The sequence below is a fragment of the Cydia fagiglandana genome, chromosome 3 (genome assembly GCF_963556715.1).
Source record: "Cydia fagiglandana chromosome 3, ilCydFagi1.1, whole genome shotgun sequence".
Taxonomy (NCBI): Eukaryota; Metazoa; Arthropoda; class Insecta; order Lepidoptera; family Tortricidae; genus Cydia; species Cydia fagiglandana.
In genome coordinates this window covers 23,433,944-23,458,094 of record NC_085934.1, presented here as the reverse complement: position 1 = coordinate 23,458,094, position 24,151 = coordinate 23,433,944, and the positions used below count along the sequence as shown (strand labels likewise).

Genomic DNA, 24,151 nt, shown 5'->3' with positions numbered 1-24,151 from the left:
TGCTACGCTCGTAGCCGACTCCAGCGTTTTCCCGCTTTGTAGAAGAAAGCGATGCACTCGTTGTGTTAAGCAGAATTAATAAATGAAAGGCGTCCAATAATTTTGTCTATTGTACATTTATTTCATTAGTTTTATCTTCCATTTTGATTATAAATAAAACTTACAACAAGAATGCAGTTACCGCTCTAATTAAATACCCGTATCACAACGTTCCATAAATACAAACTCAAGTCGGGCGGGGCGGGGCGGGACAATCGTCGTCCAATGTTGTAAGGACTGTATCGTTTATTATAAATACAGATAAAACCTGGTCTAACTGTTGACGTGTGTATTATTTTGTATTACTATGTTCTTAAGGTATAATCTGGGGGTATTTTTAAGACATATCTGATATAAGAATGTTTTACATTTATTTTATTTTAGGGACTTTATGATGATTTTAATACCTTCTAGCAAATGTAATACGGACAAGCCTATCGAGCTTAATTTGAGACTATTTCACCGATTCCTTAGTACGATTTAAAGAAACAAAAGGTTAATATGCTGCCAAAATATGCCATCTAAGTGTCCTTTTCATGATTGCTCAATTGAACATCCACAGAATAAATGTGGTGTATTTTATCTTTACATGAAAACGACTTTTTATGCAACATTTTGGATTCCCGTCAATTTCTGACGCCAGGGAAATGACGGAAACAGCTAAAAGAATCTACCGAAATCCAAAGCCTAACGGACATTCATGGCGTTGAACCATGGCTAGAACAGGTCGATAGAAACGCTCCATGATGGTTATATTGTATACCAAAGTCGGGGTTGTCGTAAGTAACATGCCATATTTTCAAAAAGGCCAGCAAGCACAGATCCAAAACTTTTTTTCCAACTAAAAGAAATGATTAGACTATGCCCAGATGTTTCGCTTTACGAATCATATGTAATTGCTGTTTACATAGTACGATTTTTTTTGTGTAATACTTATCTTGTTCGCAAACCGTAAATTTTCTTGTAGTATTTGTCCGAAATCGTTGTAGTTACTCGGGAGGATTGGGTAAATATTGTCCAAACCATATGCTTTACGTGATCTCCCAGGACGAAATGTTACTTATTATTAAAGCACTAATTAAACTATATGTGTAATTTTTTAATAAAAACATAATACCAGAAAAAACGGCTAAGTAAAGTTGTATTTATAATAAACGATACAGTCCTTACATCACAAGTACTTGCTCCAAGGGAAAAGACAGGACTTCAATATGCATTGATACTTGCAATACTAATATTATACATACATGGAATGTTAAAACCATTCAAGGAATCTCTGCTTTTAGTATTCTCATTTCAATTTCCAATCAAGTCCTATCTTTTTCTTAGAAATATTTCATATAGTGAAGAATAAAATTTAAGATACATAGTTGCCAATGTAAGGTTGCATCATAAAATAGTTGTGTTACTGCCAGCGATTCGTACGAGCATATAAACAGAGTAACACTTACAGATAAAGTAAGTCTACAGTAGCCTGCCAATTACCCAACTGCTGAATATCAGAGGGTAATGTTTTATAATGTGTGACGACTATATTATTTGGCGCGTCCAACGTTACTTTTTTGAAAGCCGGCAACCCAGAAGTTTGTTTAACAGTGTAAAATTATGGTAGTGACATAGGCATATTTATTTCAGCAGTCGGATATTTTAAATATCTATTTACTTACGTAAGTCCATAGTCGTTAGGGACGGCACCTAGATACTTCTAACTACGTAAGTTAATTACTCTAGTTGCGGAAAGTTTCACAAAAAGTTGGAAAAGTTCTCGGAAATTTCAGGAAAAGAGAACTTTCATTTGGATAATTATAATTTCGATTCCTTTAGATAGATTCCTCAAGTAGAAATTTCACATTTTGAATTTCAGCACTTGTAACAAATCAATTTCGTCCCCATCGCTAAGCACTCACGTCAGCAAAACATGCGGTAAAGGCGACCTTAAAGAGGTAAATAAAGTCTCATCAGAATCGAAGAAAATCTCGCAAAGTATTCAGAACAGTCTTCGCAACGCACTTAGCAATTAATCAAATAATATCTACATAAATAGGTCACTATACAATGACGTCACCCGAGCGTCCGTCGCCTAAGTATAAATGTATCACAATATCTCGCACGAGAGGAACCACCGCTAACACATTCCACATAGTCTGGTTCTGATCTAGTCCAGATTTGATTCACAATCAGATGCACGCATTCATGGGGCTTTAAAGCGCATTGTTCGTGCATCCAGCTTTAAGCCAAAGTCGGTACCAATTTTCTGCCAATCTTTGCCGGAACGTGGAATAACTTCAACACTTCAAAGTGGATGCGAACGCTGCACAGACAGGTTAAGAGGCAGATCGTCCTCCGGGTCGGACCCCGATGATTCAGTTTTAAAGCAGGACTCCGCCTTCTGTATGAGGTGGTCCGCGTGGGGGGCGCGGCGCGAGTCGGGCACGGAGCCGCTGTCGCTGTTGTAGGCGAGCACGTTGGAGTGCGGGTTCAGGATGGCGCTGCTCAGCAGGTTGAGGAGGTTCGAGTGCCCGCTGGAGCTCGAGTCGCTGGATTTGGCCGGGACGTTGACCACGCTTCTGAGTCTCGAGGCCCTGCTCGTACTGGGTCCCGGTTCGGGCTCCTCCGGCCTCCGGGAACTTTTGACCCCGTGGCCGTGGTGGGACTTGTGTTTGGGTCGGTCGGAGGCCTTGCGACGCTCGCGGTGGCGCGGGGGACTCTTTTTACTACGCTTCTTGTCTTTGCGACTTTTCCGGCGCGTTCGTTTCGGGTTGCGCCGACGCCTGTCCTCGGAATCTGAGGACGAAGACGGGTCGGGGTCCGACGTCGAGGTGTTAGAGTCCGGCGGAGCGAGCGCCGGCGACGAGGCGGGGGGCGGGGAGGGGGTGAGGCGCGCGGTGTCCGCGGGGGAGAGGGAGCGGTGCCGTCGCTTCCGTTTAGGCCTCTCCTCCGGCTCGGGCACGTAGCTGCTGTCGCTGTCGCTCGGCACGCGACGTCGCGTCAGACTCAACTTGACGAGGTTCCTCTCCGGCTCCGGGGCCTCTTGCACTACGACGTCGCTGTCCGACCCGACCAGATCCACCACCTCGGGGGTCCGGTCCGCGGGCGGCTTGATGTAACCGACCACTACCACTTCCTCGTCGTCATCGGTGCCCGAGTGCGAGACCGTTTCGATAGGGACTATACTGGGAGCCGGCGGCCGGGAGGGGCCGGGGGGAGGTTCGGGATGGGGGGCCGACGACGACACCATCACTATATCCGAATCCGAGTCCGAGTCCGTACTGGAGATCTCGTTGACCACCGTGGATATCCTCGTGTCGGTAGTGTATTGCACCTGTCGGTCGTAGCCGGCCATATCGTAGGGGGTCGAGGCGAAGCAGTGCAGCTCGTGGAGGAAGTGTTCGGTGCGGTCCCCGAAGTACCTCTGGACGGCGGCGGCGAACTCGGCGGAGGTGATGTGGTACTGCGGCAGCAGCTCGAGCAGGCGCGCCATCACGTAGGAGATGTGGCCCGCGTTCTCGTTGAGGAGGTAGTGCAGCTCGCGGCTCAGCCACGGCACCAGCCGGTGCATCTGCGAGTCGTTGCGCCTACAAACAATTCGTACCGAAGCATGAGTATGTTTCGTCACGGAAGAAGTATGTTTCGCCCGGTCGGTCGGTCGCGCGTCGCCCGAGGCGATGCGACCGATCGAGGAGAATTTCCAATCGGTACAATACCTACCTGTAGAACTCGGGCGAGCAGTCCCGGTAGCGGCCCGTGAAGTCGGGCAGCGGGCGCGCCCACAGGTTGTGGCGGTACAATACCTACCTGTAGAACTCGGGCGAGCAGTCCCGGTAGCGGCCCGTGAAGTCGGGCAGCGGGCGGGCCCACAGGTTGTGGCGGTACAATACCTACCTGTAGAACTCGGGCGAGCAGTCCCGGTAGCGGCCCGTGAAGTCGGGCAGCGGGCGGGCCCACAGGTTGTGGCGGTACAATACCTACCTGTAGAACTCGGGCGAGCAGTCCCGGTAGCGGCCCGTGAAGTCGGGCAGCGGGCGGGCCCACAGGTTGTGGCGGTACAATACCTACCTGTAGAACTCGGGCGAGCAGTCCCGGTAGCGGCCCGTGAAGTCGGGCAGCGGGCGGGCCCACAGGTTGTGGCGGTACAATACCTACCTGTAGAACTCGGGCGAGCAGTCCCGGTAGCGGCCCGTGAAGTCGGGCAGCGGGCGGGCCCACAGGTTGTGGCGGTACAATACCTACCTGTAGAACTCGGGCGAGCAGTCCCGGTAGCGGCCCGTGAAGTCGGGCAGCGGGCGGGCCCACAGGTTGTGGCGGTACAATACCTACCTGTAGAACTCGGGCGAGCAGTCCCGGTAGCGGCCCGTGAAGTCGGGCAGCGGGCGGGCCCACAGGTTGTGGCGGTACAATACCTACCTGTAGAACTCGGGCGAGCAGTCCCGGTAGCGGCCCGTGAAGTCGGGCAGCGGGCGGGCCCACAGGTTGTGGCGGTACACGGTGCGCCGGAAGGAGCTGGGCGAGCGCCGGCGCCGGCGCGGCGGCGGGCCGGGCGCCGGCGCGGCCAGCGCGGCCGGCGGCGGCGGCAGCACGCCCGCCATCATCGGGTAGTGCATCAGCAGGTGCTGGATGGCGAGCGTGTCGCGCCGCGGCAGCGTCAGCGTTGTCCTGTAAACACGTTCGTCGACTTAACCCCTCCACTTCCAAATGTTACAAATCTTAGAGTCGGCGGGGGGCCGAAAAGTTCGAACCCCGGTCCCTTTCCCGAAGCGCCACCCGGGAGCGAAACGATTTCCTATTCTGTGTTACCTGTAGCGGAACCTCCTGGTGGCGTTGCTGAGGTCCACCGCGGGGTCCGGGATGGTCTCCACGCGCTGCTCCACCATGTACTCCTCGTACTGGTGGTTGGAGCGCACGTTGTGTATTATTGACTTGAAGTTCTGTTTGCAGAGCGGGCATTCCGCTTTCACCTGAAACGAGCGAAAATGATAAAATTGCATGTCCGAGGACGAGACAAAATAAATCATTTGAGGTCCAGGAAAGGAACATATGGTAGTTTTTTATCAATCTTTAATATCATTATCATCATTTCACGAAGACAATGTCGCGTAGCAAATATTAGTATCGTAATATTCATAACTAGAAGCTTGAATAATGATTGTGTATTCTCACTCTTTTGTATATAATTGATACCAGGAATTTATAATATATAACTGGACTTGATTAGTGGGAAGTTAGTGGGAAAACCCAAAGTATCTTTAGGGTTCTGGGGCCCTAGCGAAGATGCCAATCGTTTACGCCGTAGTACGCCGGCTCTACGCACGCCTCCCAAAGGTTCGGAATACTATTGTTCCGTGATGGGAAAGAAAATACATATATTTATTATATTTAACATCAACATCCTATTTAACTACCAAATCCATGACTCAAATACAAATGAAATAATGTATAGTTATGGCGTTAGCATTCTATTTCTTTAACAGATTTCATAACAGAAGGAGGAGATTCTCAATTCGTGGAACCTTTTTTGTGTGTACCATTGCCATCAAGTTATGATCTAGTGATGAGGTCCTGGAGAGAACGAGGGAACTTCTTAAATGGCATACCTAGAGTGATTTAAGTACTTTGATTGAAATAATAATCGCCAAGGAGAGAACCATGACCATGGGGGGAAGAGCGTCCCCAAAGTAGACCCAAGATGCGTTGGGACGACGACATCAAAAGGACTGTGGGGAAGAAGTGGCTTCAGGTAGCAAAAGACCGTGACAAATGGCGTAAAATGAAGGAGGCCTACACCCGAAGGCGAAGGGTAGAAAAAGGCTAGAGAGAGAGAGAGAGAGAGAGAGAGAAGGAGAGAACGGTTGAAATTATATAGGTAGGGTAAATAAAATAAACAAATAAGGCAGGAAGTTCCAAATCCAAATTGTAATAGATAATAATCTGTAAGTAATCTTAAATTTAAAGACGTCGGGATAAGTCATTACCAAACTCAAATGGAGCTGGGCGGGACATGTTGCCAGGCAGAGTGATGGCAGGTGGGCCAAAATGTTAACGGAATGGTGGCCGCTTACAGACGAACGTTGGCTCGTTGAGTGGACGACATCCGGAAGACTGCGTGTCACTTCTGGATGAGATTGGCTCGGGACCGGGATAAGTGGCGTACTCGAAGAGGGGCCTATGCTCAGCAGTGGGCGATAAAAGGCTGATATGATGATGAATCTTAAATAATTTTAATTGCGCAATGTTACGAAAACATGAATCAGCATTTTAATGGGGTTGACAACTTTCGAAGGTTTTGATATAGATGGCGCCAGCTAAGGTTTTAACTGTTTATAGTTTTATGCAATGAAATTTGGCTTAAAGTCCAGGCCAATAAATAAAAAAAAAACAAGAATATGACATTATGTATTCATACTATTCATAGCCAAACCTATGCTGGTGCCCTCTATAAAATACTTTGATTGGTCAACACCATTGCTAATATAGTAAAAGGGAGAAGGTGACTGAATCATTCTGCTGATGTCTCTCTTCTCTTTGAAAAAATCACAAATTAGGTAGATTAAGAACCAATGCTTCGTCACATAGTGATTCGTGGATGTTATGTTTCCACCATGATAGTGAGGTTGATAACCTTGAGGCCAGCCATCTGCTACTAGCATTTACTGTCTGATAAAACTGCGTGTTTGCTAGGATGAAAGAATCTTTGATTTAATGTATATTATAAATTATATTATACAAAGTGATGAAATAAAATCCTAACTGTAGTTATAAACTTTTACAAAGTGCCTTCTTGTTATGAGTCATGTCATGTGTGTGTTTTCATTCATTTAGAAAATATGTATTATTTTTGTTAAAAACAGCAAGGTCAGAAATACTAGATTATTTTTTGTTGGAAATAAATCTTCTACAATACAATCAAAAACTCTTTGTTATGAATAATTAAATATTTAGTTTTCAAGGAAAGGTATAGTTTTTAGTCAATGAAGTGGTACTTCCAGTACATGTAATAAGCAATTGTCTGTATGTCCATGAACATGATACTTACTTCCTGCCTTAAAATATGAGTAATATGGTGATACAGTTTATATTTAGACATAGCATCGTATGAAGGGACTGGCAAACCTTAACATCTAATCTAAATAGAGGAAAACCCAAGGGTAATTATGTTTCTATCTATTATTCATCAGGTGTCATACACATACAGCTGCATTTGTGGACTAATGTCTAGGCTGAAAATGTCTCCCGGAAGTCTACAAGTTTAGTACAAGCATTAATTTGAAAAACCTACTCAAGCCTGGTCTCTGGTATACCACATGACAGTATGACACCTTCAGGTCAGCTCTATTTTACATACCACAAACTAAAATTACAGTTTTATTGACCATCCTGATATGTATCAATTTTTACTTACCAATTAGGGGACTAATCTAAGTTCCTTGTGTACTTTGCAAATCCCAAGTAGGTCATTTTTGATACCTATATTAGTGATGAAGCTTCAATAGAACTTGTTTCAGTCTAGTTTGTCACTTGGAAACAATGGTAGCTAGCTGCTGCAGAAGTAACCTATGCTCTTGCTTGCCCCACAGATATGACAGCTGCCTTGTCACTGAAATGTATACTCACTACAAAGTCTCAATGTTGAACTGGGGTATAGCGCTCACCTTGCTCCATGTTAGTAGACATTTGAAGCAGAACTGGTGCAGGCAGGAGTCAGTGAAGCACTTGTTCCGGCAGGTGCCCAGGCAGATGGCGCAGTTGGGCGGCGGCGAGCCCCGCCCGCCCTCGTGCGGGGGCGTGCTGTCGTCGCTCTTCACGCTGCCCGTCGCCGCGCCGCCCTCCGCGTCCGGAGACAGCAGGTCCATGTCGCCCCTGCAAAATCCCACTTCGTATTAACCAAATACGGCAGTATTCACAGAATTCAAATTTAGAACTCAACTGCCAGATGATGTTTGTTATCGTACGTGTGACACTTGTGAGAAGTGAGTATCACGGGAAATTTCCTGGGTAGGTATAGTAATAATAATACTTACCACTGAAATGATCCGTACAGAGAGGAAATGATACAGGACTATTCCGTCGATCTGTGAAATAGTTCAACTAGATGTGTAGCTCTGCTCCATGATCCTGTAGAAGTTTTCGCACGACGATAGACTACATTGTCAATGTGCGTCTGCGTAATCTGACAGGTTTCTGAAAAGGCGAAGAAGAGGATGCGACAAGCTCGGTGGCGTTGACCAGTACACTTTGTAGTGTAACGTAATCTTCTTTCCTTAAACTATAAAACGTAATACACAACTGTACACTCAAAATATAGTTTATAAGGAAAACACTAAACGGGCGGAGACTTTGAAGTAGGCAATGCAACTTGCGAGAAATGAAATAAAAATTACAATAAAAACATAAAGCATAGACAAACTAGTCACCACAGAGAACACAACAAATTGCTAATATAGAAAAAAGTCGATATGAAAACAAAACTTTAAAAGAAATATAAACAAAATACATACCTAATTTATATGTTTGCCTTGTATTATTTCACAGCGTTGAGAAACCAATATCAAATTACTAATTAGAATTACACTGCTCATTTTTCTACATCGCCGTCGTTTTTATGGTTTGTCTATAAAAAAACGTTCAAATTCCATCCTTCCATCGAATCAAATTCTTAACTTAATCAGGTCAGTTGACCTACTCTAATACAAAAAATACATTGAAATGATAAAAATGTTTTCCAGAGCAATAAATTTTACATTAAAATCAACTTTTACCATCTTTCATTAACTTTGTCTAATTAAGATTTCTTAGTATTATTTCAGAATCAGAACGCCGCTACAGCCTATAAACTGTCAATGTCATTTGTCAAAATCATAATAAAAAATCCTCTTGTGTATCTGGTGGTGTTATCTAATAAAATAACCAAGAAATGGGAGTTATTAAGAAGGTAATTTTAATTTTTTATTGTACACAGATGCAGTTTAATTTAATTTTCAATGTTCGTAATTATTTGGCCCAGTCCTTGCACATGTACCTACAACCTAAATATAAGTATGGTGCATTTCAGACCACTGGCCTTATGGGGCTGGCTGTGGCGCAGAACCCTCACCACACACTGGGTGCGCTGTACGGCAAGATCCTGCGAACCCTGAAGAGGATGCCAGAGACGTCCGTGTACCGCAAGTACACCGAGCAGATTGTGCGCGAGCGGGCTGCCGTGCTCACACAGGTCTCTTTTACTATTTTGATACATAAAAACTTTGAAATTCAATTCACTTTTGCGTGTACACTACTGTGAGCATCCTCAATGGCTCTAGCACTGTAAAGCTGACTTTAAAGTATCCTCAAAAGAGATAGGTAGGTACTTTTAATTTTTCTTTGTTTAATTAATATTTTTGAGTGTAAATCTTAACTGTATAATCCTTCGACATACCTATAATAAATATTGTATTTAAGAGTTTGAGGATTTGCCATTTATGCCATATTGCCAGGTGACGACCAAAACTCACTAATTACTACCGCAAGTTAATTAGCCATAGTGAACCATATTAATACCTAAATAAGGTTTAATTTTCTTTAATATTTTTGTTGTAATTAATGAGTTTTGCTTGTCAGCCGACGATATACTGAGCTAAGACACAATTAAAAATTTGAATAGATATAATAAGAATAATAAAATTAAATGATATAATTTCAGACTAAAGATGTGTTTGAAATTGAGAAGGCAATCAACTGTGGTCAAGCTGAAGAGCTCATCATCCAAGCGGAAAACGAACTGAACCTGGCCAGGAAGATGCTGAACTGGAAGCCCTGGGAGGAGCTCGTCGCCCGGGCACCCAAGGGCCAGTGGGACTGGCCACCCACCAAGCAATAGATTACAACAAATTACATTATATATTAGTTCCAGTGTTTAGTACCAAATTACTTATTAAATTGTCTAAATTATATTAAATGTTTCATTTACAGTATTACACAAAGTTGAGAGTCTAAGATATGAATGTGGTATTTCTACCCTCATCTGTTATTTAATACAGATTAACCCATGTATTAGGTTATGGGTTACCTGACCTGACTAAAGTCTGTGTGAAATAGGTGAAGCCTTGAACACAAATGTAAATATCAATTCCTGAAAGGAAACATTTTATTTTGACAAATTCTTTAAAAAATAAAGAAGTATTTAAGAAATTGTTTTTAATTTTCGTCAATTATTATTTTTTGTACCATCACAAAAAGTAATAAATTCTAAAACATTTTTTTCAAAATCAAAAAGTTGTCCATTGCTGGGATAATTCAACTTACACTATTCACTTTACCTAATATGATTTAGCATGGTAAATTCCATTGGGAATTACATATATTGAAACAAATGAACTCCTTATTCAAAAGACCAGAGGTCTTGAACAGACCAAATTAATTTAGCTTGCCCAGCGGATATCTCATGCATTTGACTAAATTGCCAACCAATCTTATCATTCTTGTATCTCGATGTCTTTTAACACTTTCAGTGCCAAGAACCTGATAGTCGGGTTCATTTGGTATTGGAATTGGGGCTTTTGGCACTGAAAGTGTAAAAATGTTACATGGCATGGCATGACATGATGTTCCTAAATTACTAACTCGTTTCCAGGCATAGCACGGCCACTAGAATTTCAACTTTAGCATTCCGATTTAAGACTCAAATTAGATTGCAATTTCGGGAAATTTGACTAAATCATCAAAGCTGGATTAATTGGATAACATCAACATCAACATTTATTCAGCAAATAGGCCACAAGGGCACTTTTACACGTCAACATTGAATTTACATAAAAGCAAAAATAATAACATCAACAATTTTATAAAATAAAACTAACAATTCAATCTAACGTATTACAATTACTAAGAGATGTATATGGTCTCTTAATGTCGAATTACATACAAAATACAGATAAAAAAACACACACAAAAAAAATCTATAATATTTAGAGGTGTAAATGTCTCTAGGTGTCAGAACTATAAGATTATAGTTTATCAAGTTATCCTTAGAGATGTATAAGGTCTCCAAGAGTCAATATCCTGTATAATTAATACATTCATTAAAAGAAAAGAAACATACGAGAACAGAATGAGGCGTCTCACTGTAATTAATTAATAAAAGTTACTAAGTATAATAGCTCGTGTTAGCTTAACAGACCAGTCTCCACAAACAGCACCCGTTCACGAGTATGACGCGTATCTCAGCCATCGCCTCCCTCAACCTTCATTCGGGAAAGTGGCGACCCGATCAACAACGCCACCGTAAGCAAAGACTTTTAAGCGAGCATGACATGTTCAAGCTACCGCTATAATATTTGGATTTTCCGGGAAAACCTTGTAGATTGGTGCGGCCTGGAAAAGGGTTAAAATGTCTTAAAACCTACTGATAAGCACAAACTGCTGACAGTGGCAATTAATTTCACACTAAAATAAAACAATTTATTTCTTAGTAACACTTTTTATTTCCTCAATAAATTCATGTAAGGGCTTAAGCAAAATACAATTAACATGTAAATCCTAAAGCTAGTATCATTTCACTGTAAATGCATTCACCGAGTCACACACAAGTGTTCATTAAGTACTTGTCATAAACTGCTCCTGGTTGGTCAAAGACCAGTCAACACTAGACTGTATACTACACTAGCTGCCCTTGTCTCTTCGTATTCTACTAGTCTTTGGTGTGCCACTGATGTGTATGTACAAAAAGTCTGTAAGAGTAAAAAAATGCCTTAGCTGTTTACATTATGCTTCAGTCATTGGTTTTTATTATATCTATGTGCAATGGTTAATGCAAATGTGATGAAAAGTAGAATTAGGACAAGCGTTGGTATGTGTATATTGTTACAATAGTGTTTGCTAATTGGCACAGGGTTAATTGTACATTATCACAAGATGCGTGAGTAAGGTGGTCTTTACATTGCATGCGGATTTGCACGCTGCTCCGGTGTGTGAACAGGACATCGCTATATAAAAGCACATAGAGCTAACAGTAACACGCTCATACACCATAGTGACGTGCGAATTCGCATCAGTGTAATAACCGCGTAAATATATTACAATATATTTCAAGAGGTAAATTATCCTGATATTCCTTATAAAAGGGAAAGACACAATACAAGATAAAGATAGCTCTGAAATCTCTTATTGGTTATAATTGGTGTTATTAGCTGCTAGTCCATCTGATGAACTTCCATGTCGAAATAGACGGATGAAACTATATGTACGTAAAACTGAAAAATTATTATTAAAATGAGTATTATCAAAAACGTAGTTAGTGTCTCTTACCTCAGTTTTCTTTTTAACTTTGAACAATGTAAAAATATATAAAATAAATGTAAAAGTGTCATGAATTGAAAAGTCTTTATCAAACACCTAATTATACAAATAAATCAACTGATTTATAACAAGATAGACAATTTGTAACTAAGTAATACATTTTAAATACACGTTTTCTCTCTTGCAACAGTAATAGACAATTGTACAATAATTCATAATATATAGAGTTAAAAAGTTAAAAGAAAATATAAATGGCAGCGTTTGAGATGTCCCTGGTAACTCACTTGTTGACGAGATATTAACTAACGCAACTGCACATTAATGCTCTTGCAAACTTGAAGGAATGAACTAGTACTGAATTAATTACGGAGTAAAAAAATATCTTCATAAATATTTAAACCTAAATCTTATGTACTTATTAAACAATAAATAACAATATATAATCACTTAGTTTATAATACTTGTCACCGGCTACACAAAATATCAAGTACAGAACGGATGTGAGCATTGTAAGATTATGTGGACGTGACTCCCTTCCGAGCCACCAGCAGGTTGAGCACAGGGTGTTTTTTTATGTAGCTAACGGCTTTCTTGTGCGTCACCATTGTGAAGTCGTAACCGTTGCACTGTAGGATCTTGTCATGCATTCTTAGGCCGGATTTAGCTGCGGGGCTCCCTTCATGTACTTCAGTTACATAAATTCCCTGAAAAATGGAAAAACCATAAAAATAGACAATGTTTACAAATCAAATGGTTTGTGTATTTAGTATGTAGGTTTAATAACTGAACTTTAAATTCTAAAGTGTTATTTTAAGAATGTTCATAGAAAACAGTTTTTTTTTGTCATTACTCATTATGCTCTTGGTCCATTCAGCCAACCAAGTAAACAGGGGAAACAGAATTAAAGGATTACATTATAACGGATAATTCCGAATTTTGAACAAGGATTAGGGAAAGGTAACATATAATAAAGGGTCTAGCCGTGTTTGTATGGGGCATCGGCCCCAGAAGCCAAATTGATTGCCGTTTTGCCAATTTATTAGGCCAGATGTAAGATGCTATTTCACCAAAAAAATAACCCTAAAATGCTGCAGGTTTTTGAGAAAATTAAAAAAAAAGAAATTTGGGTTTTCATTTTTTTTTATCTAAACTACCAAACCGATTTTTTTGTAACTTATACACATTATGTAAGTAATCTAGATGAATTATTAAAAAAAAAATGGAGTTTCAAATATCCTTATAACTAGTAATATTTTCACTTTTAATTTTTCAAAATTTTTTTTTTAATATTTCCGAAATAGGGACACCCACCAATTTTGGGTATTATATGTATAAATTAATGTTCTATAACATATATTTTTTTCAAAAATATTCATTTGGCTCAACAGGGTAAAAATACCGTATGTATGTATGTAATGTATGAACAGACACAACCGGGAGAACTCCCGGTCCCATATCGACCACCGCGCCGCTCTGTACGAATTTGAATTTCGAACGTAACAAATTGCTAAAATGGACTATATTATTATTGGCTGTATGCGGCTTGCTTGTCGTCGCGTCACGAAATTAAAAAATAAAAAGGCGGGAAACGCGGCTCACTAAAAAGTCCCGTTTTAATATGAGCTGCGTTGATATTGATCTTGCAATGGAAAAAAAGGAGATTATACACAAAATATTTTCAAAATCTCCAAGATCGTTACATTACTAAAGTCGCACCAAACAAAGTCTGCAGCGTATTTGATAGCCCACGCAGTGTAAGTGTTAAGTATACGTCATAATTTCATAGAAGTTTGACGTTTAAAATGACACTTGCACTGCGTGGGCTATCAACATCGCTGCATACTTTTTACGGTCTAACTATACGTTCTTAGCAATATCTGCAAACGGCTTCGAGACATATTCTCGAAGCCATTTGCAGATATTGATTGATTATATAGAAAAAAGCCCGCTATCCTTAGAGGAAAACGTAAGCTCTTATAGGATCACTCGTGCGTCTGTCTGTCTGTCCGTCTGTCACAGCCTATTTTCTCGGAAACTACTGGACCAATTAAGTCAAAATTTGGTACACGTATGTCAATTCGTGACCCAAAGATGGACATCATCATCAACATCATCATCTCAGCCTATATACGTCCCACTGCTGGGCACAGGCCTCCTCTCGAGCGCGAGAGGACATATAAGAAGATGGACATATTTTTATATAATTTTAAAATACATAGGTTCGAAGTTATTTAAAAAAATAGCCAAGAAATGACCATTCCCCCCTTTAATTCCGAAACTACTGGGTCTAAAATTTTGAAAAAAATACTCAAAATAGTTCTTTACCTATAGATGAGAGAAAAACCTATTAGAAATGTGCAGTCAAGCGTGAGTCGGACTTATGTACGGAACCCTAGAAACGCGAGTCCTAATCGCACTTGGCCGGTTTTTTTTAATTTCGTGACGCGACGACAACCATAAAATATTAATAATAAGCCCGCAGGGCAGCTTGTGGCGAGCTGTTGGGGAGTAACGACCCCACGGACCCGAGTGCTCCCGAGAGTCGATCAGGGTCTCCGTCTCCGGCGTGTCTTCGTCGGTCGGAGTGGACCCCAAGGGGACCCGCAGGACTCTCAGTTCTGGCTTGCCTTAATTGGCTGTCCAGAGAGGAGTCGTTAGAGCTATATGCTCCAGGGGTGGAAGTGAAAGATGCATAAGACGCGAGTTGGCACAGTGGCTAGTAACAGCCACTGGGTAGAAAGCGGCGCACACCTCTCGACACCCCTGAGCCGCTCACACCGATGTTGCTCGTGGTCGTCTTCGCGACGGCAGTTTCAGGGGCCCATCTAATCAGCGGCAAGTCACCACCTGCCGCGATAACATGTTTTAGCATTGTTATGGCAGGTGTCCGGACTTCTCTACAATAGCCCAGTCTCATTGTCCATCCAAACTTCAATCCATAGACCGGTATACTATTCACTTTTTCTGCAATAGTCCCAATGCCTGCTGCGACCGGTTCATGGGTGTTTATTGTTGCGCCTGTGAACGGGTTCCAGCAGGCGTTCTACATGACATTAAAGCTCTCCAAGGGGCCTCTACGTGTTGGATCTATATCCCCACGCAAGCCTATCAAAAGACCGGGATTTGTAGGCCCGTGAATTCCAAAATGGAGAAACAATTAATAATAATAATAATTTTTTATTGTTTTGTAAGTGTTTTTATATTTTACTTTTATACAATACAATACAATACAAAACTCTTTATTGCACACCTCACATACACGTAGTTTACAATAAATGGACAATAACATAAACAAAGACAGTAGGGTTTTTATATTCATATTATAAAAACCCTAGACTAAGAGAAATGATTAATAATACCAATGCGACAATATTATTATTATTGGCTGTATGCGGCTATTATAGACTATATTATAGTCCATTTTAGCAATTTGTTACGTTCGAAATTCAAATTTGTACAGAGCGGCGCGGTGGTCGATATGGGACCGGGAGTTCTCCCGGTTGTGTCTGTTCATACATTACATACATACATACGGTATTTTTACCCTGTTGAGCCAAATAAATATTTTTGAAAAAAATATATGTTATAGAATATTAATTTATACATATAATACCCAAAATTGGTGGGTGTCCCTATTTCGGAAATATTAAAAAAAAAAATTTGAAAAATTAAAAGTGAAAATATTACTAGTTATAAGGATATTTGAAACTCCATTTTTTTTTTAATAATTCATCTAGATTACTTACATAATGCGTATAAGTTACAAAAAAATCGGTTCGTTAGTTTAGATAAAAAAAAATGAAAACCAAATTTCTTTTTTTTTAATTTTCTCAAAAACCTGCAGCATTTTAGGGTTATTTTTTTGGTGAAATAGCATGTTACATCTGGCCTAATAAATTGGCAAAACGGCAATCAATTTGGCTTCTGGGGCCGATGCCCCATACAAACACGGCTAGACCCTTATAGATTTTATCTACCTTATCTTAATTGACAAAAACTGTCTAGTAGATATGTTTATAGAGTTAAGTAAACAAAACTTAAACATTTAGGATAGTTTTATGAACTACAGTTTCACTTAATAGCTCGCTAAGTGCTAGCGGTACTCACATTGTCGGTGTACCCCTGAGGGCTTTTGCGGTAGTCTTGGTCAATACCACCGCCTATTTTAAACCCACATTTCATGACCTCCCTTCCTTCTGCATCCACTCCAGCTTCTTTTTGTAGGGTTATTGGTATCTACAAACGAAGAAACATCATGAATTCACTTAGTTTCAGAAATCAGAACGAAACAAGGTGGGAGTGGTCCCAAAACTTACACTTAGGCACTCCATTGCCGTGCCGGCTTGGTGCTGAAATGCCATTTTCGCCATGATTGTAGTTTATTATTATTTCGTTTTTGGATTAAGTCTAGAATTGTGTAAACAACTGTTTTATGCTAAATTTATAGCACAATAACAACGAAATCGTCCGTAGCCACACAAACTAACCATAAACTATAGACGAGCAAGACATGAACAAACTACAGACTATGTTAGCATCACCATGAAGTGGTATATTTGTCAAAATGATACAAAATTCAGTTTAGCCACTACGTTAAAATAATTTCCGAGCGATATTTTTCTAGCTAAAACATGTTTTGTTTTTGTTTGTTTATTGGAGAAGTGGCAGCCTCGTGGGCCTTTGCCAAAATACAGTAATATATCACAAGTAAAATATTTCATAATACAAAGTATTAATGCATGATGTACGGTGATAGGCCTTCACGATGCACTGGAGGATAGCTGGACCAGCAGTACAAAGCGTAATGTTTTGTTTTTTTAAGTCGCAATTAGGACTGTCAATGTCACTTTGACAGATCCATTCAAGATTCTCATAATATTTTGCTTTAAAGGTTAGAATTTAGTAATTTTTAATTAAATAGTGAGTTTGGGGTACGTAATCCACTTAACATAAAACATACATTAAAGTAAACATATCAGTTTTCGTTTTCGGCTACTGAATAATAAATAGACATTTTCAAAAAATACACGCAATACACAAATTTTGTAATATTTATGTGAATTATATAATTAATATTTATATTCTAATTTCAGATGTCTGGCGGGGAGTACCGCCATGTATGGCGGATAGCCTTTACTAATTTTCTTAAGTCATTTAGACCGCGCCAAATAAGAGGAAACGCAATAGGTAAGCCACTGTATACTTAACAGATAGGCCTAGGACCGTAGTGTAGTGTGCAATGGATACATAAGATTACTTCCAATCAGGTACAAAGGGGTCATCCATTAATTACGTCACACCAATTTCTAGGTTTTTTGACCCCTCCCCCCCTCCTTGTCACACTTGGTCATATTTGGCAAACCCCTCCCCCCCTCGTGTGACGTCACATTTTTTCTACGATATCGCCAAATCGAATTAAGTAAGTACCTAAGTATTAGTAATATTTTATCAAAATATTTTTGACGATATAAATATTAGTAATTTTATAGTCCAAAACTGCTTAGGAAAGAAAATTAAACGAATAAAAACGATTATCGTTTTAAAAACTTGTTATTTAAATGTACAGCGAATAAAATAATTCAAATAAATTTTCGGTTACTGATGAAGTTAAAGTGACGTCACAAAGTTTGTGTCTCCCCCATCCCCCATGTCACAATATGTCACATTTTCTTGACCCCCTCCCTCCCCCTAAACATGTGACGTAATTAATGGATGACCCCAAAGTGCAGAAATCATCTGATAATTCGTTTTTATTCTTTTCTGCACTTTACAAATGAAGTAGGTCTGAAAGTTGCTTATAAAAAATTCTAATAAGATATTTGTTAAGTATAAAATTATCTAAATAACTATTTTTTATTACATTGCTTTGATCTTAAGTTCAATATTTTTGCACAAAAGGGTTGAAGTGTATCCACGAGGGCCCCCAAAAACAAAAACAATAAGTTCAATATTTACTATTTTTAGTATAAGGAATAAAATTTTATTATATGAGTCCCTCTCCTTCCATTGTGGCAATACCATGTTTAACAGAAAAACTGCAACACGCAACTTCATGTAAAATACAAGAATAGTCCAAATTATTTTATTAAATTATTAAATTAAATTTGCGTAATTTTGAAGTTTGCGAATTAAGGGTGGTATCACATCTGTCAGCATCAAGCGACATTTTATATACTTATGGGATATTGCTGGTTACATATGCATCTTCATACTAATTTTATTGTATGTGTAATTTTTTGCTAATATTAAAATAAGTTTACTGAAATAACATGTTTTGTTGATATTCCAGGGAAGGACTACAAAGGCAACAGTTACTTCGAGATACCGGCAGATCCCAGCCTGGGCAAGCGGAAGGCGACCCGCTGGTATGATCCGCCCAAAGGACTGGACTTCCGCGACCCTATCCCTGCCGAGTGGGAGGCTTGGCTGAGGATGAGGAGGTATAACCAATGCTTATGTTTATCTGTAAAACAAAGATTTAAATGCGTGACGCGAGCTTGTGAAGGCCCTCTGCACCTCTGGGGTGCCTTAGGACAACACACATCGAAATCGTTAGACAAATGTTCGTTTAAAGGTATAAAATTGAAAAAAAAAAAAACTATACACCTCACTCGCTCAACTACAATGTTATTGTAACTTACAGAGTGGAAGCACCAACGGAAGAAGAAATAGCCAACAACCTAGCCGTAGCCAAGCTGAAACAAGAGAACGCGGCCAAGATCGAAGCGCGGCGCCTCGCCGAGGGCGGCTCCCTGCCCACCACGCCGGCGCGCGGCGCCGAGACCTTCCCCAAGTACGCAGAGTTCCACACCGGACACCCCGACGACCATCCTGACGGGAAGAATCCTTCCAACTAAAGCTATAACCTTTTCAAGGTTATACGTCATGTACCAAATCGTCATTCACACGCGAAGATCATTGGTACATGCGAGCCAATATAAACCCTAATGGAAAGTATTAAGGTTACTCATACAGTGTGTAACACTTGTAAGTATTCTTGGCGTTGTGGGCACTCACGAATATTTTAGGCGTTCTTGGCGTCCAAAAGGTTAAATACAAATATAAATAATATGGTAGTACAAATACAGTTACGATTACCGCCGAAAAACCTGATGGTTCACCTGGTTGTTTTCTACAGGTCCCTTATATCGATTATTGAGACTATTCTCAATTGGGTTTTAGAGGGCATCAGGTATCAGATGTATTCATGACCTCATCTCAGTGAATAAAAGTTATACAAGAAGATATTATATTACACCCTGTGGCTATGAGTTCACAGATTTAGAGTATTTAATGCAATTTAGCTGATACTTAATACCAATTTTTGGTATCCAGAATGAAATAGAAAGTAATTTCGGGCTTGTATTTAATGAGATTATTGTGTTGTGGTACAAAATATTGTACTTTATTTTATATGAAATAAAGTTCATTTTATTTTCATGGTTCTACAACTATTTATTTATGTATAAACAATAAAATATGTCAGTTTCATATTCGTAATTCTAGGTGCCACTGTACAGTCAGCAGCAGAAGTAGCAGATCAGATTACGCGTCAAAAATATCTAACGTTTTCTAATATCTTACCTATAACATAAAGTAATATGCCTTTGTACATAACATTTTTATTTTTGTTTTGTTTTTGTCCATTTTATGTAAACCTGTTTATGTGCAATAAAGTGACATACATACATACATACATGTCTCCCTTATATAGAACAATTAGACTCTGACAGATATTTTTGAACGCGAACTATACCTAAAGCTTCCAAGGTGGCAGATATTTTTGACGCGTTGTTTCATCCGCTACTGTTGACGCGGACTGTACTTGTACAGTCAGTGGCAGTATACTCTCAATAAGATAGTGTCTAGATAATTTTGAATACCTCGCCCGTTTAGCTAATTCTGCAGTAGCCTGTAGATAGGTAATGTGTAAAGTTAATAGCTTAAAATTGTAGGGTAAATAGAAAATAGAAATGAATTATGTGTTATTAGAATCACATATTAGAATCAATTAAATTATTTTCAGAAAATATTTTAATTTTATTTCATTCAGCTTGTAAATTATGTGTTATCCTTCTTCTCGCGTTATCCCGGCATTTTGCCACGGCTCATGGGAGCCTGGGGTCCGCTTGACAACTAATCCCAAGAATTGATGTAGGCACTACTTTTTACGAAAGCGACTGCCATCTGACCTTACAACCCAGAGGGGAAACTAGGCCTTATTAGTCCGGTTTCCTCACGATATTTTCCTTCACCGAAAAACAACTGGTAAGTATCAAATGACTCTTTATGTTTCTAACTTGTGTAAAAAAAGGCTAAAAGGCTTGCGTTTAAAAAGGTTAGCAACCACTAGTCTATTATAATCTACACGGCTCATTTATGTACAAGAATGGACAATTTCGCCCTACCGCATAGCAATGTCTCCTTGACCTTCGTAAGATTCGTTTACCCAGCAGGCTATCACGCATTGACTTCATTTATGTTTAAAATAGCGATAACGGACTTATACGTAGAGTCATTATAATTATACGTATGAAAACAACTGAAAAAATAAATAAAAGTCTGGGCTATAACCGCGAAAGTCGATGTTCGTTTTCGAACAACTATCTCTGTCACTCTATTAACGCGTTCATTGGAGTAAAAGAGAAAGATGTCCGTTTGCAAACTTCGGTGTTCGCGTACGCGGCTTCTCAGGAGATTAGGTAATCAAGCCTCTTCTTACACGACTCTTCTCTTTCCGAACTCTAGTAGTATTAATTTTAATTTCAACTTCGTAAGTAGGTAATATCACTTGCTCCCTCTAACGCATAAATGCGTCCCTTGGAGTGGCCGGCGTTGGCCCATCGTGTAGAGGAGCCATTACATATAAAACGCTCACTCGTCACTCCGCGCTCACGCATCGCCCGGAAAACGCGCCTGTGTGACGGAACCTTAAGATTGCCTACCGTAATCGGAAAAAGGGGTCCCTTTGTTTCCCATAAAGTTTTAAGTCATTTCGTCAAGTTCCGGAACGGAAACGGAAACTTTTCAGGATTTTCGTAAGGTTATTCTATAGATAGGTTAGGTTAGGTTTGTTTTATGGCAATTCTGAAAAGTTACGCGTTTCTGAGAAAACCAATTATGACTAACGAAAATTCGGACAGACAATACATTATGACTTAAAACTATTTGGGAAACAATAGAGACCCTCGGAAAAACAGTGATGCTCTACCAAACCGATGTCTATGTCTATAATTACTACCAAATGTAACTCTGCCTGACTGTCTGTTACCTCATAATGAAATCCCTAGACCGATTCAAACGAAATCTGGTAAGTATGTGGATAAGTAGGTATTACCTAGTTTGAGGCCCTGAGAAGGGCATACCTAGAGAAACTATTCCGATCATTATTCCACGCAGACGATGTCGCGGGCAGAAGTTAGCTATAATAATGTAGGTATAAATACCCCTTCATAAAACTTTACGGGCCTGTTTTAGTTAAATTATGTTTTATCCCTTTCTTACAAATACATAAGTCAAAGTGACAGATAAAGACGAACTATTAGCTAATGGAGGCGCGTTTATGAATAAGGGGGTTATTGTGTAATATGATTTTCACCACACCAGCTCGGAAAGGCTTACTTTGCACTTCAAAAACGGATAGCAAAGTGGCATTTTATTCACATGTGAGGCAAAGTAATCTAATGCCAATTTTGAGTTGTTTTCTTATGTTTGCTGGTAGAATTGACTTTTAAATGATGATTTTGGATGAAAAATATTTAATAACATTAATTTGGATTTGATTTGGTTTGGTTTTAGTTTGATATTTTACATTTAATATTTGCTTCGGGTTGGTGTGGTGAAAAATTTTGTATTTCACTCGGGGACAAATTTTGTTTAACCCTCGTGCTTTGAAACCCTCGCAATGCTCAAGATTCCATTTTTCGAACCACTCGCTACGCTCGTGGTTCAATTTTGGAATCTTTCGCTTGCTCGGGTATCAATATTAGCAAAGCGGTTAAACAACAACTTTGCCCCCTTGTAAAACAAATAACTATTGTTTCATCTGTACCGTGCTCGCGGATCGTGATGTACAATGACGTAATGACGTTAGTTATCGGGACACTTATTGCGTATTTTTCCTACGACTTGAGCCCACAGAGACACCATGTCGTCAACTGCCAGTTCGCAGCTAATTTTGGACCAGACCACACCTCTTGCCGCTCTCCTACGAAGCTGACTTTGAACTTTACCGATAACAAACAAGGTCAGAATTATTTCCATTTTACATCGTGTTTTTATTGGATTCCGGTTAACTTGGGGGTATGGTTAAGTAGGTACGTTCCAAAAAACTAAAAGACATAATAGTTAATTTTTAGATATGTATATTTATTTATATAAAAAAATTATTGAATGTTTATATTGCGTTGGTGTAACACGCCTGTGTTACATTTAACTACCACTACACTAGCCACACTTACCAAACAATTGAAATCTGTCACATATCAATGTCATTTCGAACATTGCTCATCCGAGAATTCCGACATACTTAGTACCTACTTAGTTACTTAGGTAATTTTACTACCTAGCAAATGTATGAACTTAATATACTAAAGACTAATCATTATGTTAACAGGCCCTAAGGCGAAAGTGTAGGAAAGGCGAAAGTGTTGTATACGGTCGTAGGAGCCGTACCAGAAAAAAAAACAACGGGTTGCACTCCGGGAGTACCGGCAGAAGTGAAAACCCAATGACATTGTAACAGTTTTTCGATCAGGCCACGTGTCCGTCTTACGAATCTTACGGTCACGTAACCTGTCGCGAGTTTAACATTTTTTTCCCATCACAAAAAGTGCACAGGGCCGCTAAAGAAGTTTTCACTTCAAGAATGATAATTAATATGTTGATCAGCGCTGGAAGCCACCAGTAACATGCTGAGATGGGGCCATTTCGTGGCACTTTAATCTTATTTTAAGTTTTCTTTTATATTATGTATTGTATCGATTGTTTGTGCTTAGGAATAATACAATTCATTTCTATTCTAATATCTCCGAAATGGAGTTAATTTTAGAATTCCGGTGTCTTTGAGAAAGTTACTTGAATTAAGCTCAGGAATGCAACATTGAAATTAACAGAAAAAAAACACAGTGTATACCTACCCCCATACCTCGTAAGTACTGAAGTAGGTGGAAAGATAGACAATCATATTATCATATTCTGCAATAACAACTATATTAATCTTGTTTTCATTCATAATTTCATCATCTTTATTTAGTAATATTTTAATGTCTGTGTAATTATCTTGCGCGATGTCTGCGTGTGGTAACTATACCATACTATTCCTACTAATAGACGCCATCATGTGTATTATCGGAATATCTGAAGACGCTTGTCAAGGCGCTAGTGCGTGTGTTCAGATATTTTGAGCAGCTCTTCCGCTCCGATATCTGATGGCGACTGTGCCTCAGCCGATAGGAACAGTCAACGTCAAAGATTGGTTTATATTTTTCGCCTTCCTACTATTGAGAAAGGAGTAAGGTGCAAAAGTTTTATTAAGTTAACTTCAATCCCCTCCCATACATGTATTTAGTGTGCATTTATTTATTAAGTGGGTCATCCTTGACGTGAACACATATAATATATCTATTGGAAATAATAAGACTTCTTATTTCATCTTTCTATTAATTTATACTTGAAAAAAAAACCGCACATGTGCAGCCCTACTGTATGTAGGTACCTATACCTACAATATATATAGGTAGGGGAAACTGTTGTACCTTGGACATGGTTTTACCTCGAACAAATGGCAATATTTCCACATTGCCACGGTTATTGAAATATTTCATTTATATTATTTGAAACG

General features: G+C 39.7%; 4 protein-coding genes across 5 annotated transcripts; 2 read left to right on the top strand and 2 right to left on the bottom strand.

Moving 5' to 3' along the window:
* Nucleotides 1-280: 280 nt before the first annotated feature.
* On the bottom strand, nt 281-8,450 carry LOC134680466 (E3 ubiquitin-protein ligase Topors-like). Its single transcript, XM_063539597.1, has 5 exons — nt 8,055-8,450; nt 7,686-7,893; nt 4,834-4,994; nt 4,444-4,692; nt 281-3,614 (listed from the first exon to the last, which is right to left on the bottom strand). Exons 2-5 carry the CDS (start codon nt 7,884-7,886, stop codon nt 2,333-2,335), a joined length of 1,893 nt encoding a protein of 630 aa, XP_063395667.1. The 5' UTR covers nt 7,887-7,893; nt 8,055-8,450; the 3' UTR covers nt 281-2,332.
* A 390-nt stretch (nt 8,451-8,840) lies between these two features.
* LOC134680583 (NADH dehydrogenase [ubiquinone] 1 alpha subcomplex subunit 5) lies at nt 8,841-9,965 on the top strand. Its single transcript, XM_063539690.1, has 3 exons — nt 8,841-8,965; nt 9,086-9,247; nt 9,716-9,965. The coding sequence occupies exons 1-3, from the start codon at nt 8,948-8,950 to the stop codon at nt 9,890-9,892; spliced, it is 357 nt and encodes a 118-aa protein (XP_063395760.1). The 5' UTR covers nt 8,841-8,947; the 3' UTR covers nt 9,893-9,965.
* Nucleotides 9,966-12,368: 2,403 nt separating this feature from the next.
* On the bottom strand, nt 12,369-16,819 carry LOC134680383 (tax1-binding protein 3 homolog). The gene is made up of 3 exons (XM_063539509.1): nt 16,626-16,819; nt 16,417-16,545; nt 12,369-13,013 (listed from the first exon to the last, which is right to left on the bottom strand). Exons 1-3 carry the CDS (start codon nt 16,677-16,679, stop codon nt 12,825-12,827), a joined length of 372 nt encoding a protein of 123 aa, XP_063395579.1. The 5' UTR covers nt 16,680-16,819; the 3' UTR covers nt 12,369-12,824.
* Nucleotides 16,820-17,154: 335 nt separating this feature from the next.
* LOC134680382 (uncharacterized) lies at nt 17,155-20,339 on the top strand. Of its 2 annotated transcripts, none has more exons than XM_063539507.1 (4): nt 17,155-17,240; nt 17,403-17,496; nt 18,599-18,749; nt 18,953-20,339. In XM_063539507.1, exons 2-4 carry the CDS (start codon nt 17,403-17,405, stop codon nt 19,164-19,166), a joined length of 459 nt encoding a protein of 152 aa, XP_063395577.1. In that variant the 5' UTR covers nt 17,155-17,240; the 3' UTR covers nt 19,167-20,339. The 2 variants fall into 2 exon arrangements, with proteins under 2 accessions (XP_063395577.1, XP_063395578.1); XM_063539508.1 differs by having other exon boundaries at nt 17,205-17,229.
* Nucleotides 20,340-24,151: the final 3,812 nt, after the last annotated feature.